At 66.0% G+C, this 24,531-nt stretch overlaps 10 protein-coding genes across 10 annotated transcripts; 4 read left to right on the plus strand and 6 right to left on the minus strand.

Moving 5' to 3' along the window:
* Window positions 1-9: 9 nt before the first annotated feature.
* Window positions 10-7,479, minus strand: FAP42 (flagellar associated protein; the record flags this gene model as incomplete). The annotated part of the gene is made up of 2 exons (XM_002506109.1): window positions 10-7,204; window positions 7,344-7,479. The coding sequence occupies 2 exons, from the start codon at window positions 7,477-7,479 to the stop codon at window positions 54-56; spliced, it is 7,287 nt and encodes a 2,428-aa protein (XP_002506155.1). The 3' UTR covers window positions 10-53.
* A 2,126-nt stretch (window positions 7,480-9,605) lies between these two features.
* Window positions 9,606-9,963, plus strand: MICPUN_109469 (predicted protein). The gene has a single exon (XM_002505905.1). It carries the CDS (start codon window positions 9,616-9,618, stop codon window positions 9,772-9,774), a length of 159 nt encoding a protein of 52 aa, XP_002505951.1. The 5' UTR covers window positions 9,606-9,615; the 3' UTR covers window positions 9,775-9,963.
* Window positions 9,964-9,965: 2 nt separating this feature from the next.
* Window positions 9,966-12,065, minus strand: MICPUN_64048 (predicted protein; the record flags this gene model as incomplete). The annotated part of the gene is made up of 1 exon (XM_002506110.1): window positions 9,966-12,065. The coding sequence occupies one exon, from the start codon at window positions 12,063-12,065 to the stop codon at window positions 9,966-9,968; it is 2,100 nt and encodes a 699-aa protein (XP_002506156.1).
* A 271-nt stretch (window positions 12,066-12,336) lies between these two features.
* Window positions 12,337-13,356, plus strand: MICPUN_69198 (predicted protein; the record flags this gene model as incomplete). The annotated part of the gene is made up of 2 exons (XM_002505906.1): window positions 12,337-12,951; window positions 13,102-13,356. Coding segments are annotated over 2 exons (870 nt in total), but the record flags the coding sequence as incomplete, so codon positions are not given.
* A 420-nt stretch (window positions 13,357-13,776) lies between these two features.
* Window positions 13,777-15,777, minus strand: MICPUN_64050 (predicted protein; the record flags this gene model as incomplete). The annotated part of the gene is made up of 1 exon (XM_002506111.1): window positions 13,777-15,777. One exon carries the CDS (start codon window positions 15,775-15,777, stop codon window positions 13,849-13,851), a length of 1,929 nt encoding a protein of 642 aa, XP_002506157.1. The 3' UTR covers window positions 13,777-13,848.
* Window positions 15,778-16,188: 411 nt separating this feature from the next.
* On the plus strand, window positions 16,189-16,848 carry MICPUN_51998 (predicted protein). Its single transcript, XM_002505907.1, has 2 exons — window positions 16,189-16,549; window positions 16,649-16,848. The coding sequence occupies exons 1-2, from the start codon at window positions 16,195-16,197 to the stop codon at window positions 16,681-16,683; spliced, it is 390 nt and encodes a 129-aa protein (XP_002505953.1). The 5' UTR covers window positions 16,189-16,194; the 3' UTR covers window positions 16,684-16,848.
* Window positions 16,849-16,903: 55 nt separating this feature from the next.
* On the plus strand, window positions 16,904-17,438 carry MICPUN_64052 (predicted protein; the record flags this gene model as incomplete). The annotated part of the gene is made up of 2 exons (XM_002505908.1): window positions 16,904-17,093; window positions 17,173-17,438. 2 exons carry the CDS (start codon window positions 16,904-16,906, stop codon window positions 17,436-17,438), a joined length of 456 nt encoding a protein of 151 aa, XP_002505954.1.
* A 204-nt stretch (window positions 17,439-17,642) lies between these two features.
* MICPUN_64053 (predicted protein) lies at window positions 17,643-19,619 on the minus strand (the record flags this gene model as incomplete). The annotated part of the gene is made up of 1 exon (XM_002506112.1): window positions 17,643-19,619. One exon carries the CDS (start codon window positions 19,617-19,619, stop codon window positions 17,643-17,645), a length of 1,977 nt encoding a protein of 658 aa, XP_002506158.1.
* Window positions 19,620-19,732: 113 nt separating this feature from the next.
* On the minus strand, window positions 19,733-21,088 carry MICPUN_64054 (predicted protein; the record flags this gene model as incomplete). Its single annotated transcript, XM_002506113.1, has 1 exon — window positions 19,733-21,088. The coding sequence occupies one exon, from the start codon at window positions 21,086-21,088 to the stop codon at window positions 19,733-19,735; it is 1,356 nt and encodes a 451-aa protein (XP_002506159.1).
* Window positions 21,089-21,280: 192 nt separating this feature from the next.
* MICPUN_64055 (monovalent Cation:Proton antiporter-2 family) lies at window positions 21,281-24,434 on the minus strand (the record flags this gene model as incomplete). Its single annotated transcript, XM_002506114.1, has 3 exons — window positions 21,281-23,983; window positions 24,157-24,251; window positions 24,374-24,434. 3 exons carry the CDS (start codon window positions 24,432-24,434, stop codon window positions 21,281-21,283), a joined length of 2,859 nt encoding a protein of 952 aa, XP_002506160.1.
* Window positions 24,435-24,531: the final 97 nt, after the last annotated feature.

Raw genomic sequence — 24,531 nt, forward strand, 5'->3', positions numbered from 1 at the left:
TGTCGCGGTTCGTGATTGGTGGAAATTCGAATAAAAGGTTCAACAGACGGGGGTCACTCGGCGCCCCCGTCGCCGCCCTCCTCCACCCCCGACTCGTCTCGCTTCAAAGACTGCAGGTACGCCGCCCTCTTACTCCGCGCCGTCTCGTTCACCCTCGCCGACGTTCCCTCCCTCCACGACCTGAACTCCGCCCGTTTCGCGCTCGCCCGCTCGGGCCTCGCGCCCGCGCCCGCGGCTCTCGCCTCTACGTACGCCGCCAGCCTCGCCTTGCTCGCCTCGATCTGCTCCCGTAAGTGCGCCTCCCTCGCTTCGTACGTAGCCATGGAGATCACCTTTCGCTCGCCGCCCGTGGTGCCGCGAAGCACCCGGCGATGCGACGCGGGGTCCAGCTCGATCACCGGGGGACCGGGCGGCTCGGCGTCGTCTCCGGCTTCGTTTGGAGCTTCGTCGTTTTTCGGCTCGGCCGGTTCGAGGGGTTTGGCGCCCGCGTGCGTCGCGATGTCGCCGGAGAGCTCCCGGTACGCCGGCGTGCGCGGCGGGGCGTTCTCTGCTCCCTGAGCGTACTCGCGGGCGCGCAGCTCCGCGACGCGCTTGGCGTACGCCTCCTCCGCTTTGGACTTGCGAGCGCCGTCGGCGGCGTTCCACTGAGAAAGCGTCTGGTCAAAGTAGTTCTCGCGAGCGGTGTCCACCGTCCACTCCGCCGCCTTTGGATCCGAGGCGTAGGACGTGAGCTTCCACCGCATGTCGCTCGGTATGTCGCCGTTGGGTTGCACGTCGAACGCGCACCTCGGGTTGTCGAGCTTGACCTCCAGGACGAGGTACTTGCCGTTCTCCGTGGGTTCGAAAGCCATGGCGGGGACGGTGAGCATCGTGTACGCGTTCCAGGCGTGAAGCTCGACGCCCCTCAGGTGACCCTTGTGACCGCCGCGCAGGTACTCCGCCTGCTTGTCCTCCCACCCGTCCTCCGGGTCCGTGAGCGTCACCCTGAACCCGGCGGGCAGGTCCGATTCGAAGTGCAACGCGAGCACGACCCTGGCTTTGATCGCCACCCGAACTCGACAGACGAGGTGCGAGTAGTTGGGACGGTACTCGCCGTCGAACCTCGTCGGGTCGCCGATGGGTTGGTCGTCGAAGGACGCGAGCGGGACGTCGCACAGCGCGCTGAGACGCCACGGGCCGCTCGGCACCGGCGTGAGCGCCTTGGAATAGGCCATGACGGTGTACCCGTGCTCGTTGGGTTGGAACGTTTTCGGGGGCGCCGCGCCCGCGACGAAATGCGTGGTGGTACCGGCGCCGTCGTTGTTCACCACCGCGAAGCGCGCGAACGGGGACATGGCGGGGTCCGGAACCTCCAACGCCGCGGCCACCGTCGTGGGCTTCTCCACCCTGAACACCCTCCGGAACCAGACGTGCCAGTCGCCCGCGGCCATCTCGGGATAGGTACCCTCGGCGAGGGACGGCGCCGCGAGTTGTTTCTCCTCGAGCATCTTCGCCGGGTCGTCGAGGTCGAACGCGCGCTGCGACCGAACGTCCGCGGCGAAGTAGTGGCCCGGGTCGACGGAGAGCTGCAGGACGTGTCTGCCGCGCGGAAGACGAACCGTCGCGCTCTGCGAGGTGTTCGTGGCGAGCGTGAGGACGGTTCGCTGCGGCGCGCCCGTCTTGTACCAGTCGTAGTCGTGTAGCACGGCTTCGCACGTCGACGTGTCCACCTTGTCCTTGGGGGGTAACGGCAGTCGAACCTTGACCGCGGACACGCCCTTGAGCATCTCGAACGTCGTCTCGGGGGTGTCCAAGGACCTCACGTTGGGGTAGATGACGTGGTCGAAGGTGAGCGCCTTGGGCTTGGGATCCTCGAGGGGAGTCTCCTCCTTCTCGCCCTCCTCGCCCTCCGCCTCGCTCTCCTCCTTGGGCGGCGGCCTCGGGCGCTTGGGTTCCATCGGGGGCAACCCCACGCACACGAGCGTGGGCACGGGAACCTCCGGTTTCTCCTCCTCCTCCTCGCCGTCGGCGGGGGGCTCGGGCTCGACGGGATTTCCGTCCTCGTCGAGCTCCGGCGGCGGCGGAGCGTGCGCGTCCTTAAACGCCTGCACACCCGCCGGGTCGAGGCACACGACCGGGCACAGGCCCTCCGCCTGGATAGCCGCCGCAGAGTCGGCGCCGGGGTACTTCTCCGGCGCGTCGGGCTCCCGCGGCGGCGACTCCGCGGCTGCGTCTTCCCCTTCCCCTTCCCCTTCCGCCGCCTCGGAGTTTTGTGGATTTTCGCCGCCGTCCGTTCCATCCGCCGCCGGCTCGGGCTCCTCCGCGCTCCTCTGGGCCCGGATCGACGCCACCCTGTATATCGCCGGGTACCTCGCCGCCAGCGTCGCCGCGAGCTCGTCCGCACCCGGCCCACAGAGCACCAGCGGCGCGGGCAAGGGCACCGGCGGGGGCGGCTCCGGCGGAGCCACCGTCAGCGTGACCGCCAGCCTCGTCGGCTCCGGGGAGTCCACGTGGATCATCTTCGCGCCGGGACCGAGGTCGAACCTGTCCAGCCTCGCGTCCCTGTTGGCGTGCGCGAACACGTTCGTCCTGAACGCGACGGTGAAATCCTCCGCCGTCCGCGCAAAGTCCTCCACGTCGACCCACACCGCGGGTCTCCTCGAATCGGGGTTCACCATCTCCGGTTCCCTCACCGACACGCAGCACCGCCTCTGGTACACGCACGCCTCGAGCACCTCGTACTCCAGCAGCGGCAGCGTGCGCGGGTCCGTGACGTGCCGCGTCTCGTGTTCGCGGTCCTCGAGGGTGACGAAGTCCTCCACCTTTTGGTACACGTCGTCGATGGCCTCGGCGCCGTCAAAGAAGTGCGCCGTTTGCGGGAAGAGCGACCTGACGGGCGCGTCGCTAAAGTCGTACTTGGCGAGCCTGTTCTTGACGTTATCCTCGTTGGCGTCGTCGTGCCTGATCGTCAGTCGCTGCGCAACCTCCTTGCCCTCCTCCAGCTCGTCGCACGGCGCGAACTCCTTGTGGAACACCCTGCCCGTGAGGGGATCGATGAGCCGGCCTCTGGTCCGGGCGAAAACCGTCTCGTGATCAATCTCGACGACGCAAACCTTATCCGGTTCGTGCCCCGCGTCGAGCAGCGCCTTGGCTTGGTAGTGGTTGTGGGGGAAACCGTCGAGAATCCACCCGCGCACCACGCAGTCGTCCCGACCTAAACGGTCCTTCACCAGCGTCATCATGAAATCGTCGGGCACCGTCTTGGTCGAGTCGAGGTACCGCTTCGCCTCGATGCCCAACTCCGTGGGATTGTCGTACGCGGCGTCCCTGAGCAAGGCGCCCGGGTAGACGTAGGGCACGTCCAGCGCCTTCGCGAGCCTCTGAGCGACGGTGCTCTTGCCCGACGCGGCGGCGCCGACGACGGCGACGCGCGTGGGCATGTTCCCGTAGACGCGAGCGGCGGGATCCCATCGCGAGCGACCGTAGCCCCAAACCGTTCGCATCGGGACAGCCGCGGGGGCGGCCAGCGCGATCGCCTCCTTGAACCGCGCGTACCTCGCGCGGTGGGGTTCGTACGCCAGGACGTAATCGTACACTCGCGTTGGGACCGTGCCGGTCGTTCCGTCCTTGGAGCATTGGACAATCTCGTTCGCCGCGGCGAGTTCGGCTTCCGCTTCGGCGACTCTCTCCGGAAAAGCATCCGGTTCCTCTCCGACGTCTGCGAGGTTGCGCTCGTGCTCCCGCGCGTCGTGCGTCGGGTGCGCGAAGAAGACGAAGAGGGCGTCGAGCCCGGCGGCGCGCATGGCGGCCGCCCCCGCGGCGTCCGTCTCGAGCACGGGCATCTTCCCCTCGACGCTCAGTCTCTTAACCTCGGCGAAGGGCGTTCCGTACCTGACGGTGATTGGCGGATTGCCGACGTCCTCGTCGACCCACTCGCCGTAACCGACGATGACCTCGGTGCACTCCAGGAACTTGCCCTCCTCGGCCTCGGCGTCGAAGGTTGCCTCGTCGACGAACCTGTAGTGCACGCCGTCGATCTCCCCGGGTTCGGGCTCGCGGGTGGTGGTCGCGAGCGGGAAGCCAAACGAGTCGGGAAATTCTTTGAGCAAAGCCTCGAACACCTCCTCCTTCCTCGACCCCAGCGGGCCGGAGATGACCAGGGGCTTGGGCGGCGGCACGAGAAGCTTGGGATGGACCCGCGCGATCGCCGTCTTGAGGTCGCCGTACGCGAGTTCCGGGGCGTCGTCGAGTGAGACGATGACGTCGGTGAAGAGCCCGTCGACGTCGCATCCCGTCATCTGCCGCGAGATTTTGTCCAGACGCTCGGCGATCTCCTCCTTCTGCTCGTCGGTGAGCTCGGGTGGCTCGTCCGGGAGCTTGACCTCGTCCTCGTCGCCGCCCTCGGCGTCGCCCTCGGCGACGGCGGCGTCTTCCCCCTCCGGCGGCGGCGGCGGCGTCTCCTTGATCTTGCGAATCCTCGACTCCAGCCCGTCGACGCTCGAGGGCGTGACGAGGCAAAACGCCCCCTGCGGGTACACCTCGCGCAGTCGCGTCACGCCCTGGACGTCCACGACGATGACGGGCACCTTGTTCGCGTCGTGCGCCGCCTGAACCGCCTCGACGGGCGTCCCAAAGAGCTCGCCGTCGATCTCGGCGTATTCCACGAATTTGCCGTCGGCGATTTCCGACTCGAACGACGCCCTGTCGACGTACTCGTAGTGCACGCCAGCCTGTTCGCCCTCCTTGGCGGCGCGCGTGGTCTTGCTGCAGACGTACGCGAACCTGTCGGGGAACTCCTCGTCGAGCGCGCGGTAGATTGTCTTTCGACCGACGCCCGAGGGGCCGCAGAGGACGACGGGGACGATTGGTTTGCCCTCGTTGGGATCTCGCGGGGGAAGAACGTCGGGTCTCTCCTGGATGACGATGTCCTTGAGCCGCTCGTACGCGACATCCGGATCGTCGAGGCAGATCGTGCTCTGCCACAGCCCGGAATCGAGCCCGCGCTTCTTCTCAGCCTCCGCGGCGATCAACCGCTCCTCCAAGTCTCGGTCAGTCTCGGTGAAGTACTCGCGAAGCCGGCGCTCGTACTCCTCAAGCGTCGCCGGCCCGACGTAGATCGCCATCGTCTCGTCGCCGTACTTTTCCTTGATCTGGTCCGCCATCGCCGCGGTCGGCACGTCGCACACGCACAGCAGCCCCTTCTCCTTCGCCTCGTCCAGCGAAGCCTTCGTAATGGCGTACTTGTAAGTGCACGTCTCGTGCTTGTAGAGGTCCTTCCACGTGGTGGCGAACTCCCCAGCCCCCTCCATCTCGGTCCACTTGTCTTTTAAGACGTGGATCATGCCGTCGTCCTCGAACTCCGCCGGGTCGTCCTCCGCCGGGTAGTCGGGCCTCAGCGGCCTGGTGGTGACAATCTGCGGGCGGTGGAACACCTCGGGGAACTCCTCGAAGATCAGCCTCTGAAGCTCGGCTTTCTCCAGAAAGTTCGGGCCCACGAGGATGACCGGCTTGACGATCACTTTCTCCGTCTTGTTCGCCGGGATGACGTCGGAGTAGTCGAGGATGTGCGGGGGCAGGCCGTACAGCCGGTTGCGCACAATCGGCGACAGTGTGGCGCAGCAAACCTTGAACTCGTAGTACAAGTCGTTTGGGTCGTCGATGAGCAACAGCTTGTAGAAGGACTCCGCGCACTGAGGCGGATGGACGATGCGCTTGGTGATGGGCGGCTTCTCCTTCGGCTCGGCACCCTCGTCGGCACCCTCCTCGGGTTCAGCCTCGCCCGCGTCGTCTGACAATCCGGGCGAGGCTAACACCAGCTGGTCCGCGTACTCGGTGAGCATCCGCTGAACGATCGATTCGTCCACCTTGAGCCGTTGCTTGATGCGCTCGCGGAGAAGCTCCGGCGTGGAGGTGTCGATGTGGACGATGTACGCGTCCACCGCGGGGTTATCCCTCAGCTGCTCGCACCCGTCGACGTCGATGGTGAGAAACAGGAGCTTGCCGCCGGCGGCGACTTTGGACACGGCTTTAATCGAGGTACCGTACCTGTACCGCTTCACCTTTGCGCCGTCCGCGCCGTTGGCGTCTCGCCTGTGCACCTCGCTGGCCTTATCGCCGGTGAGGGGCACGAGCGGGAGCGTGGTCTCGACGTTGACGCCGCTTTCCAGCAACTTTCCCTCCTCCTCCAAATCGGTTTCCCAGTAAATCTTCTCCCCTCGCGAGCCCTCTGCGAGATCCTCCACCTCGGGCGCGCGTAACGGGACGAAGTGGAAGTGCGTGCCGTCCACCTCGTGCGCGTGCGGCGGCCGCGTCGTGGTCGCCAGACCGTATCCGAAACGTTCCGGATACTCTTCGCAGAGTCGATCGACGAGCGCCTGCTTACCGACGCCCGCCGGTCCGCAGAGGGCGATGATCCGCGGCGGCGGGTGATCCGGCAGCCACCGTTCGCGGAGGTACACGGTGGGCAACGCGTTCTTGGCCTTGTGCTTGTCCCTCACGGGTGGAACCGCGTCGGTGAGCGCGTTCAGCAGCCTGTCGTGAAGCGCGCCCTCGGCGTTGTTCACGCCGAAATTCTCCTTGGGCCAGCCGGTGAGCCAGGTCACCATCGGTACCCTGTGCGACCCCACGCGGTTCAACACGCCGTAGTGCTTCATCACCTTGAGCGTCGCCTTGCACAGCAGCAGCGGCCACAGCTGTATGGGCCGAGCGCCCGGAAACGCCGCTCGGCCGAAGACGTCGACGGGCATCCTGTCGTCCACCCACACGCACCGCCACCGGTCAACCACCCACATTCGCACCGCGTACTTGCCGTTGGCGCTGACGCAGGGGTTCGGCGGGTTCTCCGGATCGCTCCCGTCGTTATCCTTGGGCCAGATGTTCTCCCACAAAAAGTCCCCGGCGTCGATCACGTCCGCGCGTTGGTTCACCAGTCGAAGCGCGTTCCACATCCACTCCGTCGCGGGATTGGCGCTGAAGAGGACGGACTCCGAGACGAGCTCGCGCGGCTGCCTCGGCTGCGACGGGTCGTCCGGGTCCGCGTTCTCGTCAACCGGGGGTTCCTCGCCGTCCTCGGGGGGCGGGGGCGGGGGTTTCAGCAGGAGCATGGGCACCGCGGGCTGATCGTCCATGAACTGCTCGGGGCGCTTCCAAGTCTTCTGCACGTACATCGCGAGCGCCTCGGGGCACACATCGCCGTCCTCGGCGTCGTAGAATTTGCCGTCCTCGTCTGTCGTGGGGGACGGCGATGGTGAGATCGGGGGAAGGGCGGGCTTCGCGCGGGGGACGAGCGGGGATGCGGGGAAGCGCGAGACGCGGGGCGGGCGAGCGCCCACGGTCAAAAAAAGATTCCAGATGGAGGAACGCACGGGCTGCGGGCTTCCCGTCGAGCGTGAGCGAGCCGAGCTCGTCCACGACGCGGTCCACGTTCCACGGGGGGAACTTGCTCTCTATGTAGGAGGCCCCCGGGGCGACCGGATACGGGTTCTCCTCTTCCTCCGCCATGGCGCGCGAAGAGACCGCCCGTCTCTCCCTCCTGCGCCGTGTCCTCTGTCGGCCCTGCCCGTTGCTGCATTTGGGGACATTTGGAAGAGCGGAGCGGATCGGGACCGGGACCACCTGAAAATTGCTTCGTATGGGATTTGTGAGCGAGACCAAATAGAAATGAAATTAGCGATCGAGTTCCGCAAGATCAAACAGTTAAAGAATGACACATTTATGGTTGGAAATACCTGCAAAAAATAACGCCCCGAGACGGTTCCGGCTTTTGAAGCTTTTCGTGACGGAAACGCCTCCTCGGGGGAGGACATCACAACGAGCTCTCACCACCCACCCCAAAAGATGAGCTGGGGAGCCAAGGGCGCGACGCGCCAGCTGAAGCTGTATCCTGATCCCGAGGTCAAGGCTAAGCCCGAGGTACGCGCCGATACCTCGCGAACCCGCGGCGACGATGCGCACCCGAGCTTCGCCCATCGGAGTTTTTCCCGTCCCGAAAAACATTGCTCCCCCTCTGCCGCGACTCACCACGCACCCCGTCCACGCGGCCTCCCGACGTCGCAGACCAAGGCATCGGGCGATTTCGAGAGGCTCCAGACCGTCAGCGCGGTGCAGTGGAACTCCTTCCGCGACACCGAGGTCAAGCGCCTGCTCAGACCGGGCATCGCCGACGGCGCCAACGCGCTCGCCGAGAACATGACCAAGGCGTCCGCAATCTCAGTGAACCTCGTCCCGCTCTCCGCGGAGGAGACCCAGGTGCTCGGCGACGGCCTTCGCAAGGCCAAGAAGATGTCAGTCATCCGCCTGAAGTGCGAGGCTCGCGCGGGAGGGCCGCCCGCGCGCCCGTCCACGCGCACGCTCAACCCCAAAACCGCCCCCAAGCCCGCCGCCCTCGGAGACGAGAGGGTGTGCAAGAAACTCGGTTTGGCCGTCGCCGCGCAGGTCAAGTCCTCGAAGACCCTGCTCGAGCTCGAGATCGGCGCGGACCTCGGGCCCGCGGGGATGGAGCCCATCGGCAAAGCCATCGCCGCCAACACCAGCCTGCTCCGACTCTCCTTCGCCGATTCCGCAATGGGCGATTCGTCCTTTGCGCACGTCGTCGACGGACTCAGAGCCAACGTCAACGTGAAGGAACTCGACCTGAGCGGATGCGCCCTGACCGACGCCTCGGGCGAGGCGATCGGGTCCATCATGCGCGCGCACGCGTCGAGGCGCGCGGTGAGCGACTGGGAGGCTAACCTTCGATGCTACCCCGGCTCGGCGTCGAGCAAAGACCTCGCGAGGGCGCAAGCCGAGGGTGCCGTCGGCCCAGTAGGCGGTTTGCTCACCCTCAACCTGTCCTACAACTCCCTCACCACGCTATCCGCCAAGGCGATGTGCGCGGCGCTCAAGTCCGACACGCGTTTGCAGACGATATCGCTCAAGTCCAACAGGATCGACGAGGACGGCGCCGCGAGGTTCGGAGCCGCCATGCGCGAGCACCCGAGGCTCGCCGCCATCGAGCTGCAGGGGGGGTCAAACGCCGACGGCGTCGATCTCGGCATACTCCGCGTCGTTCACGGCAGCGAGGTCACCATGGACCACCCGGAGGAGCTCGACAAGCAGATCGTCAAGAAGGACGTCTTCATGGACATGGACTGCCCGCCGACGACGCCGCGCGCCAAGGCGAGGAGGGACGCGGAGGTTGCGGCGAAGAAGGCTGCGCGACGCGCGGCGCGACCCAAAAGCGCGAGAGTCTCCGCCACCGCGGCGGGCAGCGCGGGATGGTACGAGGGCCGGCGGGGTTGGTCCCCGGCGTCCGGCGTGGGCGCGGCCAAGTGGGAGCGGATCGGCGACCACGCATCCTCCGCCAAGCTCGTGCTCACCCCCGGCGAGGCGTCCGCCCGAGCCGCCCTCGCGTTGTCTCCGACCAGTCACCGGAGTCCCGGCCGACCAGTCACCGCCCGAGCGACGCGGCAGACCAAGGTGAGCCCGTGGGCCAAGCGCCCCCCGTCCGCCGCGACGCTTCGAGACAGGTCCAACCTCCTCCTCGGCGACGAGGGCGCGGATGTCGAGGTGGACGACGCGGGGGAGGGCGACGAGAGGGCGCTCGTGGGCCGGCTCACTCGCGCGCTGCACTCGCTCGAGGGAAAAGTCTCGAGCGGGATGTCCGCGGATGAGCTTCGCGAGCAGGTGGCTGCCGCGGCGCGCGCGGCGCAGACCGCGGCGAAGGTGGCGGCGTCGCCGAGCGGTAGGTCGTCGAAGCAGATGCTCGCGAAGGTCAAGGCGGACCTCAAGGCTCTGGAGGAGATCGTCAGGTCGTGAGCGAGCCCACGACGGGAAAAAAAAAATGTCGAAAAAGAAGAAGCTGGCGGATTGGAAGAACCGCCGGGGATGGGGAACGGGGAACATAACCGAACGCGCGACCGCGTCGAGCAGGGAACGCTCCGCGGAGAGCCGATGATGTAATTAACGTAATGATGTGGTTGAAAGTGAACTCGGAGAAGAACGCGTCGTCAGTTGCCGCGAGGCCGGCCCGTCTTTTTGCACACGTTTCCCGCGACTATCGCGGCTCTCTCCTCCTCGCTCCCGACGCTCACCCTCGCGTAACCGACCGGCGGACACTGCCAAAACGTCGCGTCCGGTTCCTTCGTTCCCCTCCCCCTCAGCCACTCCTTCGCCGCGCGCACCGCGGAGACCACGGAGTCGTGTCGCTCCCACCCGAGAACATCCGGACCTCGCGCGTCTACGGCGCCGACGACGAAAACCTTGCCAACCTTTTCCATGCCGTGCGCGGCCCAGGTGTACATGTAAAACCCGTGCACCGCGGCCGGGCCCAGACCCTTACGGTATATGTCGTTGAGCGCCTCGTCCGTCGCGAAGCGCTCCTGCTGCTCCTCGAAGCGCGTTGGGCCCAACGGCGCGACAGCCTCCTCGAATATCGCCTTGTACGCGGTGTGCGTCGGCTCTGTCCAATCGTACGGCATGGGGTTGACCACGATCATCGCGCCGCCCTGCCTGAGCAACGGAACACCCTCCACGTACATGTTGTAGTAATATCCCAGCGCGTAGGTGTTCACGAGCAGCGGGTTGAGGTAGGTGTCCTTGGTGTAAGGGCCGATGCACGTCGGCGCGAGGATGAGCACGTCCGCCTGGCCGTCGACGTCGACGATGGCGTCTTCGTAGTTGGCTTCCAAAGTTCGTTTATGCACCGCCTCGGTCTCGCCAGCCACGCACTGAACCAAGCCGAACTGCCCGCGGACCAGCGGTCCCCAGAAGATCCAGAGCCGGAGCCAGTTTGGCAGGAACCTCAGGAAGAAGCAGGATATCCTCGCCATCGCCTTCTGTATCCAGTTCATTCGCCGGAATAAGATCTGGACCCACCGGAGATAAAACGGAAACCTGTTGTCGTCCAACACCGTCTCCACGTGAAACACGTCCGTGTGCTTCTGCATGACCTTGCCGATGCGGATGATGGACGCGTGCAGCGAAGATCGGGCGGGATCCATCAACGACCGAGTCTTCTTCAGCGTCTCCGAGTCGTGGTTGTATCTGAGAGTCGTGTAGTGCACGAGGCCCGTGGCGTAACTCTTGTACCCTCCGTCCATGGCGACGTAATTACAGTTGGCGTATATCAGCATGTCCGCCTCGGCGAAGTCCTTGCACACCTTGACCTCCTCGTCGAGTTCGGTGCGCCCGATGACCACGCTGTGCTCCTCGTCCACCGCGTTGTAGTTTGAGACCGCTCCCAACTTCGAGTACTTATTGTACAGGTAGTCGCCGCAGATGTGTCGAAACTCATCCGGACGGATGAACCTGTGCAGCGCGATGGAGCACACGAACTTGACGCAACTCGGGTCCACGCCCTCCTCGACGACGCGTCGCTCGCACTCCTCCATGATGACGCGCCTGATGTCGGGGGATCGCATCGGGGGAAGCGGAAGCGACACGTCGTCGAACGCGAAGAGGATCTTAGCGCCGGTGGATCCTTTCGCGGCGACCAGGGCTCGGATCTTCTCCCGGAGCGGGGGTTGGCCCACCGGATCGTCCAGCGCGCGCTCGACCATCGCGCGCATCGCGCTCGGGGAGCTCGGCGCGTTCTTGCGCACGCCCGGGTAGACGACCCGGGTGCCCTCGGGGAGCTCCTCGATCCGCATGGACTCGCCGAACTGCATGAGGAACTTTTCGCCGGGCGCGGAGCGGTACGTCTCCGGCGGGTGCTCGTACCGATGCGCCCTGGGATGTGCCCCCGGCGCGGGCGCATCGGGGGTATCGTATGACGCGGCGATGGACGCGGCGTGGACGCGCGGATGGTGCGCCCCCCGCGTTCGAACGCCGCGCGTCCTCCTCCGCGATGAACCACGCGTCGATGGGGGCGGTGATTGATGCGACGGCGCCGGACGCGCGTGGCGGCCAATCGACGTCGACGTCGCGCGGCGAACGGCGGTTCGGATATCCGGCGCCGTGCCGAGATGCACGCGCGTCCCCATCGTCATCGCCGCCGCCGTCGTCGTCTCAGACGCCGCCCGGGTGTGACGTCCACGCGGGACCCTGCCGGAACAACGTGATTGTTCCTTTCTTAAGGGGCTCGAGAACGAAGCGTGGTGCGTCGGCATTGTCGCGGGCGCGGGGCGCGTGCATCGACGCCCGGTTCGTCGTTTCGTCGTTTCGATGTCGGACGATGAGCGTCGTCTCATAGACGAGCTGGTCTCCGTCGCGTCGACGCGGGGGGATGACGCGCGGGAAGCGCTCGCGCGTCGCCTGCGCGCCGCCGCCGACGAGCTCCATCCGTCACTTCCGTCGTCGTCACCGCGGGGTCACGCGAGGACCGCGCGCGGGCGGCGACGGAACGACGACGACGAGGAGGAGGAGGGGAACGAGGGGAACGAGAACAACGGGTTCAACTTCGCCGCGTATCCCAGCAGGCACGTCGCGCTGCACGTCATGTACGCCGGTTGGGATTACCGAGGGTTCGCGTCGCAGGGTGCCGAGCGGGACGGCGTGCGCACCGTCGAGGAGGCGCTGTTCCGCGCGCTCAAGCGCGTTCGGCTCATCGCGCCGGACGCCACGTGGAAGACGTGCGATTACACGAGGTGCGGGCGGACCGACGCGGGGGTGAGCGCCTTGGGACAGGTCGTCTCCGCCAGGCTGCGATGCCGAGTGCCACGTCGCGACGACGACGACGACGACGACGATTTGTCCGAGACGGGACGACTACACGAGGGGGATGAGATCGATTACCCCGCCGTGCTCAACCGAGCGCTTCCCCGTGACATCAGGATCCTCGGCTGGACCTACGTTCCCCCCGCGTTCAGCGCCAGGTTCGACTGCGACTACAGGCACTACAAGTACTTCTTCACGGACTGGAACGGCCTGGACGTCCGCGCCATGAACGAGGCGGCGAGCGCGTTCGTGGGCGAGCACGACTTTCGAAACTTTTGCAAGATGGACGCGCGCAACGTGCACAACTACCGCCGCCGCATCGACTCGTGCCGCGTGGTGGTCAACGGACGGACCGACGGCGGTATCGTGCGCGTCGGGGCCATGGGCCTCGGCGGCGGAGGCGGCGGCGGAGACGCCTCGGGAGGGAAAGAGGGGGACGAAGACGAGGCTGGCGCACAGCTGGCGACGTCACAGCTGGCGACGTCACAGCTGGCGGCTGGGGAACCCCCCGGGGTTGCGCACATCGAGGTCGTCGGCACCGCGTTCCTGTGGCACCAGGTTCGCTGCATCGCGTCCGTCCTCTTCCTCGTCGGGCTCGGTCGCGAACCCCCCGGCGTCGTCGCGCACATGCTCGACCTCGCGCGGTGTCCTCGCAAGCCGCAGTACGAGATGGCGCCCGAGGAGCCCCTGTTACTTTGGCGGTGCGGGTTTCGGGACGTGTCCTTTCGACTCTCCGACGCCGCGCGGTATCAACTGGAGCTGCACGTGGCGCAGTGCACGCACGGGCACGTCGTCCGCGCGGGAATGTGGGCGGAGACGTTCGCGCACGTGAGGCGCGGGGGATACGACGACGATGACGACGGCGGCGGCGGGCGGGGGGAGGCGCGAGGAGGGGGAGGCGGGGCGGTCGGCGCGGCGGCGCTGGCCGCGGCGACGGCGACGGCGGCCGCGGGGGAGGGCGCGGCCGGGGGAAACGGGAGGGCGGCGCACGTGCCTTTGGCGCGACGCGCGACGGAGCCCACGTACGAGGAGCGGGTGGAGCGGATCGAGCGAGGGAAGAAGGGACGAACTGGGACGGTTTGACGGGAGAACCGGTTAGTTGTGGAAGGTCCAGAATAGGCTAGCTAGCTAAGAGTTAGTGGGAGTCTAGACTATAGTAACGCTCAGAAGGTACGAAGGTAACATACAAAAGTAGACTACTTGTAGCTAGAGAAGAGTCGCCGGCGGGTGCTGCTTTCACGCGCTCCCCGGCGCGGGCGAAGGGTTCGTCGCGGCGCCCCCGTTCTTCTGGACGCCGTTCTTACCGCCGTTCTTGTTTCCGTTCGCGCCCTCCTCCGACGACTCGTCGATCGACGCCATCTTGGCGGCGTCGGCCTTGTTTTGCTTGGGCGCCTCGGTCCACGCATCCGCCTTGGGGTATCCTCGGGCGTCCGTCTGCACTTTTCCCTGCGCCCTCGCCGCGACGTTGTTAACCCACCCTCCGAGGTCCCGTTGGAACCACGTCCCGACGTTCTTGACCACAGTCTTGGTCTCCTCGCTCGTCGCCACCTGCTTGGTCACCTCCACAGTCTTTAAACTCAGGTCCACCGTCTTGTCCGCGGTGACCTTCGCGGTGCCGGACAGCCACGCCCACGCCTGCTGCTGCGCGGTGGGTTTCGGGGGAACGACCCGCGGGTTGGACGGGTCGGTGAGCTCGACGTCGATCTCCGGGCCCGTCGGGTCGTCCTCGTCCCCGGACGCGAGCCCCTCGCCGGGCTCTCTCTTCTGGCCAATCTCGCCGGTGGCGATTTGCTGCAACGACTTGAGCCGCTGCTCTGCGAGAAGCAGAGGGTCCTCCTGCAGCACCTTCTTCAGCTGGGCGTCCGTCAGCACGAACCCGGGCTTCTCCCCTTTCGCCACGTTCTTCTCCGCGGGTATGAGCATTCGCTGAGGCCAGAGCATCTCCTCCTTGATCCACGTCTTCGTAGCGTCCACCACCACGCGGCGGAGCCAGGGCACTCGGTTAACTTCCAAACCTCCCAACACGCGAACGTCGAGCGACAGCTGCGGGGGATCCGGGAAGGACAGCACGACGGCGCCGTACCCGGGATCCTCCCTCGTGAGCTCGGCCATCAACACGCGGATCGTCCCGTCGAAGACGACGTTGTGTACCATGACGGGGACGCGCGTGAGGCCGCCGCCGAGGTCCGTCAGGAGGCCCATCTCGGGGACCACGTCCATCGTCGCGGTCACCTCGGAGGTCCACTTGACGTCCACGTCGAAGGCCATCGCCCGGTCGCCGACGTCGTAAAACCGCGCGCCAGTCAGCAGCGGCGCGGCGGTGCCCGCCTTGACCCCTTTCAGTATCATCTTCTTGACGTTGGGGTGCTTGACGTTGGCTATGGAATCAGCCATCGAGTTCTCGAGCTTCTGCGCGATGAGGCCCGGCATCATGTGGTCGATGACGTACTGCGCCGTTCGCAGACCGGGGATACCGACGGCCGCGGCGTAGAAGTCCCTCTCCTGGTTGAACGCGGTCAGCGCGTCGTCAACCTCGCGCTTGGTGGCCTGGTATCCCTCCAACAGGACCTTCTTGGTGTCCTCCAGGGTGGTGTTCTCCGCCTGGAGCGACTCCTTGACCGCCGCCGCGGTCTTGACGACGAGGGCCCAGACCCTTCCGCCGAGGAAGTTGAACACCCTCCACGCGCGCCGGACGTTCTCGCCTCCGACGGAGATGAAGAGCGCGGCGACCCCCAGCAGCGTGCTGAAAAAGAAGCCTCCGAAGAGAAACGAGAGGACGTAGCCCATGAAGCCCCCGCCGCCCGCGGCCGCCGCGGAGGTGGCGGCGTTGGTGACGGTGGACGCCGCGGCGCCCGCGGCTGCGGTGGCGACGCCCGCGGCCTTGGCGCCGGCGCCCCCGGCGATGGCCTCGGCGACGAGCGAGACGGGGTTCACGGCGGCGACGACGCGGGGCCCGCGCCTCGTTCCATTTCTCAACGGCACTCCTCCGTTACCCCCGGCGGGGCGGGCGGCCAGTGCGACGCGAAACGGGACGTCGCGGAAGGAGACGCGCGCGGAGATCGACGCGACGACGCGAGCCGGCGCGCCGGCGCGACCGCTCGCGGCGTAACCCCGCGCGCATCCGCGGGCGATGGCCCCGCGGGAGGGAGCCGGTGCCGTCAGCATCGCGCAAATCTCACGGGTGTTTTTTTTTGTGGTTCGGGCGCGGGAGGCACGGGGGGCGAAGGGGAGGGAGCGCTCGCGGCTTCACGGGCGCTGTGGGGGTCCGGACTCTGTCGGGTCCTTCCTTCGTTCGAACGCGCGCGGTCGAGTCACCTCGGCAGCCCTCGCGCGCTCGACACGCTGTGCCCCCGCCGCGAACCCGCCCCCGAAGAAGACCAGCAACGACGGTTTGCCAAAAATTGTTTGTCAACGAACCGCGTCACCAGGAAACGTGCGCACGGAACGGTGCCCCGTCAGCATCAGCACCGCGAATCAGCCTCCCCAGAAAAATCATCAGTCCCCAAACAAAAAAAACAAAAAATCTTGAGAATTTTCTGTTCGGGCGTCCACTCGCTTCTCACTGTAAACAGCACCAGCGAAATGGCTCTCATCATCACCGGCGAGCAATACGTCCAGGCCTGGGGGGCCGTCTTCGGCGTCTACGCGCTCCTGATGCTCCTCGCTCCCGAGAAGATGGTGAGCGATCACTTCAAGGCGAAGTGCACGCCGATGAACGCCTTCTGGATCCGCGGACAGTCCGTTTCCGTCGCAGCCACCGCGTACCTCCTGCAGAAGATTCCCACCGCCGAGGCTGTTGACTTTGGCTTGCTCATCACCGCCGCCATCGCCATCCTCTACCCGTTCAACGCCAAGTTCGGGCTCATCTCTAAGAACATGCCCGTCAAGTACACCGGCTTCCCCAACCACTACGTCCCCGAGGTGCTGATGACCGGGTGTAAGTGTTTCCCCCGCGCATTTCCAATAATTCGCTTTTTCCTGCCCTGCTGAGTCACCGCAGAGCCTGACCTCCCTCCTTTTCCAATCGTTCGCGCAGTCCTCGCCGCGGGCCTTTACCTCAAGTACGCCTGAATCGACCGACAACGACCCGATCGGTCGTGAGACTCCGCGGAAACGCGTCTCGCGCTCAACCCCGAGCGCTCGCAGACCGTCCGACCCCCGACAACCGAGAGAGATTGCCTTGTTAGTTTTTCGTGACGCTTGGCGCTTTTTGACAGAGAATCCAGTCTGCGTAAATCGTAAATCGCCGGTTTAATAAAAATCGGACGCTTCTGCTATAACGTTATGTCGTATGAGACGATCGACGTGGTCGATCGCACCGTCACACAGCAGCCTCAACAGACGCACCTCTTTGAACGACATGGTAGACGCGCAACTCTTCGTAAACATCGCCAAGACCGTCTTCGGCGGATACAGCGCCATGATGCTGCTCATGCCCAAGAAGATGGTCACCGATCACTTCAAGCAGGAGTGCGATCCAAGTGCGCACCCAAATTTTACCACATGTGCCCCCCGATCGCTGACCTTCCCCCGCGATTATCTCCCCCGCGCACCTCGCAGTGACCGAGTTCTGGATCCGCGGATCGTCCGTCGGGTTCTTCGGACTCGTCGCCGCCATCCACAAGATGGACCTCGACGACGCCGTGGACATGTCCCTGGCCACGGTCGTGGCGTCCGCGCTGATGTACCCCTTCAACGCCAAGTTCGGCCTCCTGTCCAAGAACCTCCCGCTCAAGTACGACGGTTTCCCCAACCACTACGTCCCGGAGGTGCTCATGGCATCGGTCGCCGCCCTCGGGTTCTTCGTCAAGTTCATCAAGAAGTGAGCGAGACGCTTCTACGCTCCGTTCTCATCCATCGACGCACTACTGGTAGTCTACTTGCTTGTAACATACTCCCAGTGACTCCTTAAACCCGAAGGGCAGCACTACGTTTCAGCACCAACACTTCGCGCACGTGAACAGAGTTTGGACGTCAACGTCCGAAACGCGCCCGCGGCGGTCGATCATCGTCCGGTTCGTTCCTTCCCCTCACGTCTCGTCCGGCATCCATTCCGCGCACTCCACCCTCGCGCACCGCTTGCCCCACCCAGCCCACCGCACACCCGGGCACTTGTCCGGCACCTCCTTCACGTCGTTCGCCACTTCGCACGGGATGCGTCCCTCGTCCGGGTCGTACGACCCGCCCCAACCCGGAGCGCCGATCGCAGTGGTCGTCTTCGCGCCTTCTCGAGAGTCCAGACACGTCGAGTTATCCTCCGTCAGGAACCGCGACATGCCCCCGTCGTGGTCGTAGTGCCTGTACAAGTCGTCCTCGCACGAAACCTCGAACGACCCGGGCGACCTCTCGGGCTTGAACGTCATGCGAGACGCGTACTCGGTCAGCGCCGTCGCGACGTAATCGTACACGGCGTCGGCGTTAAAGGCGGCCATGCGCCTCGTGCCCGCGGCGGCGATGGATTTTGCCCTGCGCATATTTTCCTCCATCTCTCGAACCGCCGCGGGCACGTCGGATGAATCCCGCACCGACACGTAGTGCACGCCGGGGAGGAGCTGGTGTTCGAAGAATTCCTTATTCGGCGCGCTCGACTCGACGTTGATGACGACGGAGCCGCACAGGAACAAGGACTTGAGCTTGTTCGCGTATCCGTTGGATCCCACGTTGACCAGATACCGGTACCTGCACATCTCCTCAAAGCTCAGCGCGCACTTGTCCGCCTGCAAGCCGCCCTTGTCCGCCAGCCCGAGTTGAACGCAGCTGCGTTCGCCCGTCGGGGACTTTTTGAAAACCTGGTTGACAAAGACGGAATCCGGGTTGGACCTCGCCACCTCCGCCAGCCTCTGCCGCGGCTCCGCCTGCGTGTTCCCGGTGAAAGCCGCGAGGGGAAGCTTATCTTCAAACGGAATCTTCGCACCCGCCTCCAGCAACCGCCCGTGAGCCACGGACCAGCGCGTCGTGGACAGCCGGTCCGCGCCCTTCACGCCGGGGGGCGAGAACGAAAAATCGGGAAACGGAACGTCCCTCGTCATTTGAACGTTCGTCGTCGGCGAAAACAGCGGCGGTGGCTTTTGCCCGTTGGACATGCCCTCGCGACCGTAGAGCCTCTGCGCGTGCGCTCCGTCGTTGGGCAGCAACACGATGGGGTAATCGCCCTCGTTGAACACGGCGTCGATGTCCGGCAAATCGCGGCGGCGTCGCATCGTCTCGAGCAGGGTGATCTTCCAGCTGGGCGCGTAGTCTCGCGCGAACTCCAGCGCCCTGATGTCCTTGACGAACAACCTGCCGCCGATGATCTGTGCTCGAAACGAGTTGACGCTGCCGCGCGCGACGAGCTCGGCGGTGTCCACGTCCGCCTTGGAGATCTTGTTGTAGGGGAACATGGCTCGGTACACGAAAGGGCTCCAGTCGAAGATCTCCGGCGGCGGTTCGTCGTCGTTTTCGTCGTCGTTCGACCCTCCGGTCGACTTAGATCTGTTGACGGCGGGCGCGGGTGGGGCATCGTCAGTCGCCGTGGTCTCCAGGGCCTTGAGACGGGCTTCCATCTCGACCTTGGCCTCTTTCCCGGGCCGCGACTCCACGATCTCGACCGCGCTTCGCGACGGGCTCTCCCCACGCTCGGCGCCGCTCTCGGGACACGGGTCGCAGATGGGGCAACCGATCGCAGCGCCCGTCGCCGCGGCGATCGGCGCGTCGCATCTGCACTCGATCACCGGCGGACAGTCGGTCTGGCTCTTCTCGACGGTCCTCACCTCGGGCTCCGGCGTCTTCGGACAGACCGGACACTGCTTCTCGACGTAGCGCACCTCGCCCCCCTTCGGGCACCTCGGACATCGCGGGCCCCGGATCAGCGACCCGCCCACGTCGCGCCAGTCCGTGCCGTTGGCCCACTGGCTGAGCCACCCGACGCCGATGCCGCCCACGAGCAGCCCAACGATGAAACCGAGCGAGATGTGCAGCAGACGCTTCTTGTTCGCGGCGCGCCGTTCGTCGGCGATGGGCCCACCCATGGCGGAGCTGGAGCCTGCTAGCTACTAGGTCGGCGCGCGGATAAAGTGGGCGGCGCGTGAAAAAACACTTCGACAAATGCCAGTGGAACGCGAGATGACTTGCACCAAAGTTTTCAGCCGACGCCGTCAGCCGCCGCCTTCTCCGCCTCGAGAAACTCCGCAACGAGCGGCTGAACCTTCTTCCTCGACGCCTTCGCGTCCCCTTGATGGAACGCCATCGCCCCGAACGCTCCACCGGCCCCTTCGATCGTTCGCAAACCCCCGAGCCCGTCGCCAATCGCGATCGCCATCTTCTCGCACAGACGCGCGCCTTCGTCGTCCAACGAGGTAAAGCCGAGTTGCCGCTCAAACGATCCGTCCTCACCCTCGAACGCCGACATGAGCACCAACACGCGCACGCCACGATCCCTCATGAACGCATCGCACGTCGCCTTGACGTCTCCGGCGTCTCCCATCGCGTTCAGCGCGACGCCGAACGACGCGATGCCGACGTTAACGTCGTCGCCCAGCGTCCACTGCTTGTAATCCCTGCGAAGCAAGTCCCTGGGCGACAGCCCGCTCTGATCGAAACGTCGCCGCTTCAACGTCTCGTACAGCGACGTCATCGCTTCGACATCCTCGTACCCGGCAAAGGCTGCGAGCCTGTGGCACCACACGTAGTCCTCCATCCGCGTTCGCTCGTTGTTCACGTCGAGGTTCTGCGTGTCCGCGAGGATGGCGGCGGCGATCATCTTCGCGAGGGGTCCCGCCCACAGTCCTCGCGCGTTACCCGTGTACCCGTGGCCGAGCATGCCGTCCAAACCGATCTCCGCCTCCTCGCTCGCCTGCTCCGCGATGAGCGTGGCGCACGATCCCACCGGACCGATCATGACGTCGCACTCCAGCGGGTAGAGCTCCTCGTCTACGTGGTGATCGATGACCCGCGTGGTTTTGCTCAGCAACTCGCGGTGCTTGGCTTGGGGCACGTTGTGGTCGACGAGGACGACGTCGCGCAGGCGCCCGCTCGCGTCGAGCGCCATCGGGTCGAGATCGTCGGCGAAAACGATGGAGTCCACGTCCACGCCGATGTCGTCCAGGAGCCACGCGGCGTCGCCTCGCAGGGGCAGGTCTTCGCGCGCGCACGCCACGTACGGCACCGCGAATCGCAGCTCGCACTGCGATTCCTTCTCGTTGTTCCACCCGTCGAAATCGCCGGTGACGGGATCTGGGGGATCCCGGTCCATCCACTCGTAGTCGATGCACGAACGTCTCGTCACGTGCAGTGCGTACGTGATGGCACTGACGATGGAGTCGAGGTCCGCCGCCTCGTTGCCCATCACGAGCGTGACGGGCGCACCGTTCGGGTCCATCGCGATGGCCCTCGAGTCCCTGAGGAACAAGTTGAGGGCGTCAAGGTCGATCGGAGCCTCGGCCTGGGTGTAGGCCGCGTCCGTGGACGCGACGCGGAACGCGGCTTCGATGGGCGCCATGGCTCCACGTCGACGAACGCGATGGTTCGCGACGCGCTTTAGATCGGGGCGGTGGACACCCAGCGCCGCCGCCGGGCTCGCGCTCATCCGTGTGACCGCCGAGACGCGAGAGAAACAACAACAACACAGCAAAGCGGGATTCCGATGAAACATTTCATTTACGGGGGGCGGCCGGCGGCCTCTCCTCTCCTCTCACCTCCGCCTCGGCGGGCTCCTCGGCGGCGACGACGCGCTCCTCGCCAACGCCGCCGACCTCTCCGCCGGGTCCATCGCCTCCGCCGCCCGCAGCTGCTCCTTCAGCTGCGCCGCCAGCTGGCGAGCGTGCGCGCCCGTGAGGCTTGTCACCGGCGAACCGATCCCGTCGCTCCCGTCGCTGTGCGCCCCTCCGCCGCCTTCTCTCCGCGACGGGGACACGTCGGCGTTGAAACGAATGTGTCGGTCGCCCATGGACACCCTGCGTTCGGGCGATCGAGGCGGCGATCGCGCCGCGATGGCGTGACGGAGCTCGGTGGCCAGCGCGCGGCCCCCCGCGCCGGAGAGCGTCTGCGACGAGAGCATCACGTCCTGAAGCGCAATCTCGGCGGCGAGACCTCTCGCGACGTCCGCCGTCATGGTCGTGTTCGCCGACGGGTACCCCTCGCTTCCGAGTATCAGCGAGCCGTCATCGCCGTCGATGGACCGGCGGAGCACGACGTGGCGATCGCGTTCGGGGTGATGGTCCTCGTTGATGCGCTCCAGCAGCGACCACTCGCCGGCGCTGACGCGCCGACCGGCGGCGTCGGCGGCGGCGGCGGCGGCGTGCTGCTGCACAGACGTCGTTCGCTTGACCGCGCCCATGCCGTGGCCGCCCGACCTCGCCGACGCCATCGCCCTCGCCTCGCCCGTCTCCATCCTCGCCTCGACGATCCTCGCGTGGAGTTCCTCGTCCCTGTCGTCCTGGAGCATACCCGTCTCGCCCGCGTTGAGTAAATTGGCGAGCGAAGCGGTTCGGTAAAACGGTCGGTTCTTGTGCGCGCGGAGGGCGTCGATGGCTCGCCTCGCGGGCGGGCGTCGGCGCCGAACGATCGTCGCGCTCGGCCTCGGCGACGCGGCCGCGGAGCTGGGCCCCGAGCTCGCGCCCGAATCGCCGCCGTTTTCGGCGGCACCGTTGACGAGCTCGGGGCCCAGCTCCGCCCCTAGTTCGACGTCCACGTCCTCCTCGCGACCGTACAACAGAGTATGCGCCTGTTTGAGCACGAAGGACTCGTCGAACCCGCCGTTTTCGGCGCCGTTGCGCCACGTGTCGCCACCCACCGTGCTGGACGCCTCCGACTCCGGCGCCGGCTCCTGGATGTCCGGAACCCAGCGGGCGAGCAGCACCTCTCCCTCGTACTCGCCCACCTTCTCCCCGTCTCGCGGCGGCGCCCTGTGCAGCACGAGCTTCTCCAGCGCCTCTTTGATCTTGACGATCTTGGCGTTGACGGCGGCGTTCTCCTCGCACTCGATCTCCGCGTCGAGGGGCGCCTGTAACATGGGATCCTTCAGGAAGAGCTCGCACGCCATCACGTCGTTCCCCCTGGATTCCAGGGACACGTCGAGGACGTCGAGATCCACCAGCGGGTTATACACCGCGCGAAGCACCGCGTCGTTGAGACCCCACCGGCTCGGACACTCGATGGCGCACACGTAGTACACCCTGTAGATGGCCCTCTTGTTCCCGTCGGGCATCGCGGCTGTGGTGAACGAGATCTCCCGGCGCATCACTTTGGGCCCGCAGCACCACCACTGCCGCTTGCCCGAGTTGACCAGCGCGAGGGACCGTTTGCCATCCTTGCCGAGCCCGGCGCCGCGCTTCTCCGCTTTGATCGCCTGGCTCACGCACAGCGGCGCGTACACCGCGGACAGCAGCACGCATAATATCACAGCGCTGAACTCCTGGTGGCCGAGCGTCCCAGCCTCCCGCGAGGCGGTCGCGACGATGAACGCGAACTCTCCCCACGCGCTCATGGCGAATCCTATTTTGGAAGCCTCCACGGCGGTGAGCGGCCTGGCAAACAGACCGGTCGCCACCTTACCGAACGCCGCAATCATGAACACCGCCGCCCTGGCGAGCACCGGGCCCGTCCACAGGTCGCGGATCGGCACCTCGAACCCGATGGTGCACGCGAAGAAGACGCGTATGAGCCACGAGAGGATCTTCTCAACCTGCTGGTGCCACACCGTCTGCATGGACGACAGCGAGCAGAAGCAGAGGCCGCCGAGGAACGCGCCGAGGAGGTGCGAGCTCCTGCCATAGTGCGTGGTGACCATCATGCCGTACGCCACGACGAACACCATGCCGAGGAGCACCCCCTCTAGGTGTTTCTTGGGCACGCGGGGCACCAGCTGCTTGACCAGCACGTCCGGCACCACCCTCGTCGCGAGGTACCCGACGAACACGATGAAACAGAGCGACGACACGATGGGCACGATGAAGTTGACGGGCGTCGGGTTCTTCAGCGCCTCGAGCTCGGACAGGAGCACGAGCGCGATGACGTCGTCCATCACGGCGGCGGCGATGATGAGCTGGCCCGTCGGCGTTCCGAGGACGCCGCCGTCCTGCAGAACCTTCAGGGAGATGCCCATCGACGTGGGAGCCAGGGACGCGCCCACCGCGAGGCACGTCTTGGCGCTCATGTCGAAGACGAGCTTGCTGAGGACGCTGCCGATGGCGAGCGGGACGAGGGAGCCGAAGAACGCCACCTGAACGCCTCGCGCGCCGACCAGGGACAGAGAGGCGAGGTCCACCTCGACGCCCGCCTCGAGCACCATGAGCACCAGGCCGAATTCGCCAACCATCATGAGCGCGTCCGGTTTGGGCGCGATGTTGAGGCCGTGGGGTCCCACCGCGATGCCCGCGAGGATCTCGCCGACCAACTGGTGGAGTTGGGTGGGTGTGGGGTTTAGGGTCAGGTGTGTCAGTTCAGTTCGTCGGGGTCCGTCGGTTCGAGCTGCGGTCGGCGCGCGCGGAGCGGAGGATCACGGGGGCGCGGGCGGAGATGTTCTCCGTACATAACGGTGGAGATCGGTGCGCGGGGGGGGAGGCGCACCGCTGGAAGGCCGAGCCTCTCGACGCACTTGCCGACGATCCAGAATATCAGGAGGATACCGCAGAACGCGACGAGCTCCTCGAACGTGAACGGGACTGCGGAAGCGGGGGGCGGGGACGGCGGGGTGAGTCTCGGGCAACCACGGGTGGATTTGGTTTGGGTTCGTTAATCCCGATCTCGCGCGCGAGATCGGTGGGTCCACGGCGGGGTGACGCACCGTGCACGCCCTCCTCGCCGCCGCCGCCCGACGCGGCGAGGAGGAGCCGCCCGAGCACCATTTCGCGACGACGCGGCCCCTATCCAATCGCACCACGGCCGGCGCGGCGCTGGGGTTCTCTGACGTCCTTTGGCGCGATATTCTTTTCGTCGTGACTC

This window comes from Micromonas commoda, chromosome 14 (genome assembly GCF_000090985.2).
Source record: "Micromonas commoda chromosome 14, complete sequence".
Classification (NCBI taxonomy): domain Eukaryota; kingdom Viridiplantae; phylum Chlorophyta; class Mamiellophyceae; order Mamiellales; family Mamiellaceae; genus Micromonas; species Micromonas commoda.

Bases quoted from the DNA above. Each gene is read 5' to 3' on its own strand.
- MICPUN_109469 (XM_002505905.1), top strand. From the start codon at position 9,616: ATGTCCGCGGATGAGCTTCGCGAGCAGGTGGCTGCCGCGGCGCGCGCG.
- MICPUN_51998 (XM_002505907.1), top strand. From the start codon at position 16,195: ATGGCTCTCATCATCACCGGCGAGCAATACGTCCAGGCCTGGGGGGCC. The intron at 16,550-16,648 runs GTAAGTGTTTCC...TCGTTCGCGCAG, and splicing joins CGAGGTGCTGATGACCGGGT to TCCTCGCCGCGGGCCTTTAC.